The sequence below is a fragment of the Nestor notabilis genome, unplaced genomic scaffold (genome assembly GCF_000696875.1).
Source record: "Nestor notabilis isolate BGI_N333 unplaced genomic scaffold, ASM69687v1 scaffold13877, whole genome shotgun sequence".
NCBI lineage: Eukaryota > Metazoa > Chordata > Aves > Psittaciformes > Psittacidae > Nestor > Nestor notabilis.
The window spans coordinates 36,894-39,995 of NW_009935226.1; the positions used below are offsets into that span (position 1 = coordinate 36,894).

The following is a 3,102-nucleotide window of genomic DNA, read 5'->3' on the forward strand; positions in this document are numbered from 1 at the left end:
GAAAGGCACAAATCCAAGCCCAAACTCCCAGCCACTTAGATTAGTTCAGAAGCAAGACAGATAACTGCAAGAGAACAGGAGAGAGAAAGAGAGAGAGAGAGAAAGCAAGAGAGAAGAAACGAGACCCTGAGAAAATGACATACTATTCCCGCTCCTCTCGCTCCGTCTGCCAGCGTCGGCGCCTGGGGGCACAGAAACAGAAAGGGAGAGGTTACAACCCTGGGAGCAGGTGCTGGGTCTCCTCCGTCACAGGGAGCTACACACCCGGCACAGCTCCACACTGTCCCGAGGAAGAGAAACCTGCTGATGGTTAGACTGGAGAAGACCTTCCTTAAAGAGCCTGGCATCACCCCAGCTCACAACAACCCAGAGCCCCCATCAGCCTGCTCTGCTGCCAGCTGAAGGGAAACCGGCCTGGCTCCACACCACAGGCATCTCATGGAGTGTCTGAGGGACAAGGCCAGGCAGGACAGCCTGCCAGGGCTGCCCAACTGCCATCTAAGCTCCCCTTCCATGCCTCTCCTCCCCAGCCAGGCAGCCAACACACTTGCATGCTACCCTCCCAAAATGCTCATCCCACCCTGCACGTGGGTCAAGCAGCAGCAGGTGCTCCCTGGGATCCTGGTCCTGGTGATCCACAGCTCTTACCACAGTCATCACTTACCAGCTGTCCCTCACCAAAGAGTTGGCACCCCTCTCTGCCTACAGCCACTGCTCTCACTCCCTTGCACCCAAGGTACTCAAGCATCACCTCAAGCATCAGAAAAAGACCACCTAAGTCCAGACCTGTGCAGCCCATGTGACCACCAGGCAGCACTTACATGACCTAAGCTTTCATGAAGGTCCAGAAAGCTTAACCCTGAGGAGCTGCTGCCCTCTCCCCCATGAAGTCTCATACAGCTATAACCTTCTCCTCTTTTTCCCCGCAATGTTCCTACATTGCTGATTCCCCCAGTCAGGCCACGAAAGGAGGGGCCATGGAGCCACAAGGACACACCTGCTTATCTAATACCATCCAGGACCACTTACTTAAACCAGGAGAGTTCCTGGATTGGTGCTGGAAGAAAACAACTCGCACTCTTTACACTGTTGTACGGGGAGTGCCTAAAGAGCAGCTTGCTTGAATCTGTATCGCCAAAGGAACCAAACAGGCTAGAGCTCAGCCCCATTTGAGCCTTTGGGTGCAATGAGCTCATGGAGCTGATTCAAAGGGAAGAATCACCTACCACAGCCAGCCTTCAGAGGTCACATTTTGCCTCTAGCATGTGATGAAGCACCATTGACACAGCAAAGCACCCCTGGAGAGGGGCGGACTACCTGCACAACCCTTCTGGCTTAATCCAGGAGAGTTCCTTGGTCTGCAGTGAAAGAAAATAATCACTGTCCTTCCTGCTACTGCCAGCAAAAACAACCATAGCATCTCACTCTGCTGTGGAGCTGCCATCCCCAATAGGCCCTAACTTTTGCCAACAGACTCTGTAGCCCACAGATGCACTGGGTAGGAAGGATCCATACCCAGACCGACTCATCAGCCCTTAAGATGCAAGCTAAACTCACATTAGCACAGCAGTACTGCACCTGGAAATGCAGCCTACCACTTTTAAGTGCTCTTAATGAGAACGGCATCTAGCAGAGCCAAAGATATCTTCAGAGGCTTAACAAAGCCTTCACTGTGGCAGCCCTCACCCTTCCTGTGACCTTTTTTCCTCACTCTCTTCCTTCCATCTGCTGTTCCTCTGTAAGGGTTCTCGCACACCTCTGTCACTGTAGGGACTATAAGTTATATGAAGCCAATAGCCACTCCTGTGTTGGGAGAAGGATACTGTAGCAAAAAAGCCAGTAAGTGAGGATTTTTCCTGTCCTGGATCTCAGGGGGTGCAAATCGCATGCTTGCCTCTCCTCCACAGCTGCCTTTAGCACATGCAAGGGGATTTATTCCTTCTGCCCCCCAGAAAGAAGGGTACCACTCATGCCCTTCTCCCATGCTTACCTGTCAGCATCAGTCACCAGGGCCAGGCGTCCATAGTCCCAAGCAACTTTACGCAAAATTGAAAAGACAAACAACAGCGCCTAGAAGAGAGCAAAGGAAGAGCTGTGAGATGAGGCACTGTCCAACTCTGCCCTTAACCTCTATGTGCAGAGCCTCAGGAACAGGTAGGGTAGGAGGGGACAGAACTGCTTAGCTAACACCACACTGAGATCATGGGTCAGCACAAGTTCCCCAGGTCTGTTAAAATCAAGCTATCTGGATGGCTGTGGGAGGCACATGTCCAGGGTGCAACACACAGTAGCTAAGTTAGCAACAGGATCAAAAGGCCCTGAGGTCCCCAAAGAGATGAGATTATCCCTACAGTATCTGTGGTCCTGCAGTTAGTTTCCAAGGCAGAACAAGCAAAGCCTTTGCATGGGTAAAGTTGCAGGGACCTGACACCATAAGCAGGAGTTTTGGGATGCAGGACTGACCTAATCTGACCCATGTCCTTAGGAAAATTTGCAACACCTTCCATGGGCTCAGTGTGCTAGTATTGGAGTTAAGTCAATAGTGGCTAAGACCACAGTAGGTAAGGGACATAATCAGGGCCATAAAGTCAGACAGCAGCAAAGTAAGGGATGGCATTGGGGCCTTCAACTCTAACCACCCAACCACAGTCCTCCCTTCAGGGCTGATGAAGGGAAAAGGTGCTGAAGCAACAGTAAGTAGACTTACGAGAAAGCACATAAAATCAAGGGCTAGGACAGTGGGCACCCCTCCGAAGGGCAGGCCCTGCAGCACAGTGCTGCGGATGCGGGCACTGTAGCAGTAGTCCTTGGTGCTGTTGTTGCATGTAGAGGTTTTGCAGGTGGCCCCTGCTGAGCCAAGCGTGGCAATCACGTAGGGAAGCATCTCTACAGCTTCATCGTCTTCCCTAGGGAAAGGAAAAGCATGGTTAGAAGCACAACAGCTGAACAACCCCTGCTGGAGTTAGGGGCCAGCCTTGCCTGCTCCCTCAGGCTCCTCTGCACTACAGGATTTCCACAGGAACCAGTGTCTAGGGACAGATCATCTGGAGAAGCCTCCTCTGAGTGTGAGTGTGCTGGAAAAGCCCAGGTACTTCAGCAGCT

General features: G+C 52.1%; 1 protein-coding gene across 1 annotated transcript in view; it reads right to left on the minus strand.

Moving 5' to 3' along the window:
- TMEM63B (transmembrane protein 63B) overlaps positions 1–2,884 on the minus strand; it is a 16,934-nt gene extending 14,050 nt beyond the window's left edge. Inside the window, exons 1-3 of the mRNA XM_010017739.1 lie at positions 2,708–2,884; positions 1,991–2,070; positions 144–182 (exon numbers count right to left, since the gene is read on the minus strand). Of these exons, the coding sequence (XP_010016041.1) occupies positions 144–182; positions 1,991–2,070; positions 2,708–2,884 (296 nt within the window). The remainder of the gene's footprint in view (positions 1–143; positions 183–1,990; positions 2,071–2,707) is intronic.
- Positions 2,885–3,102: the final 218 nt, after the last annotated feature.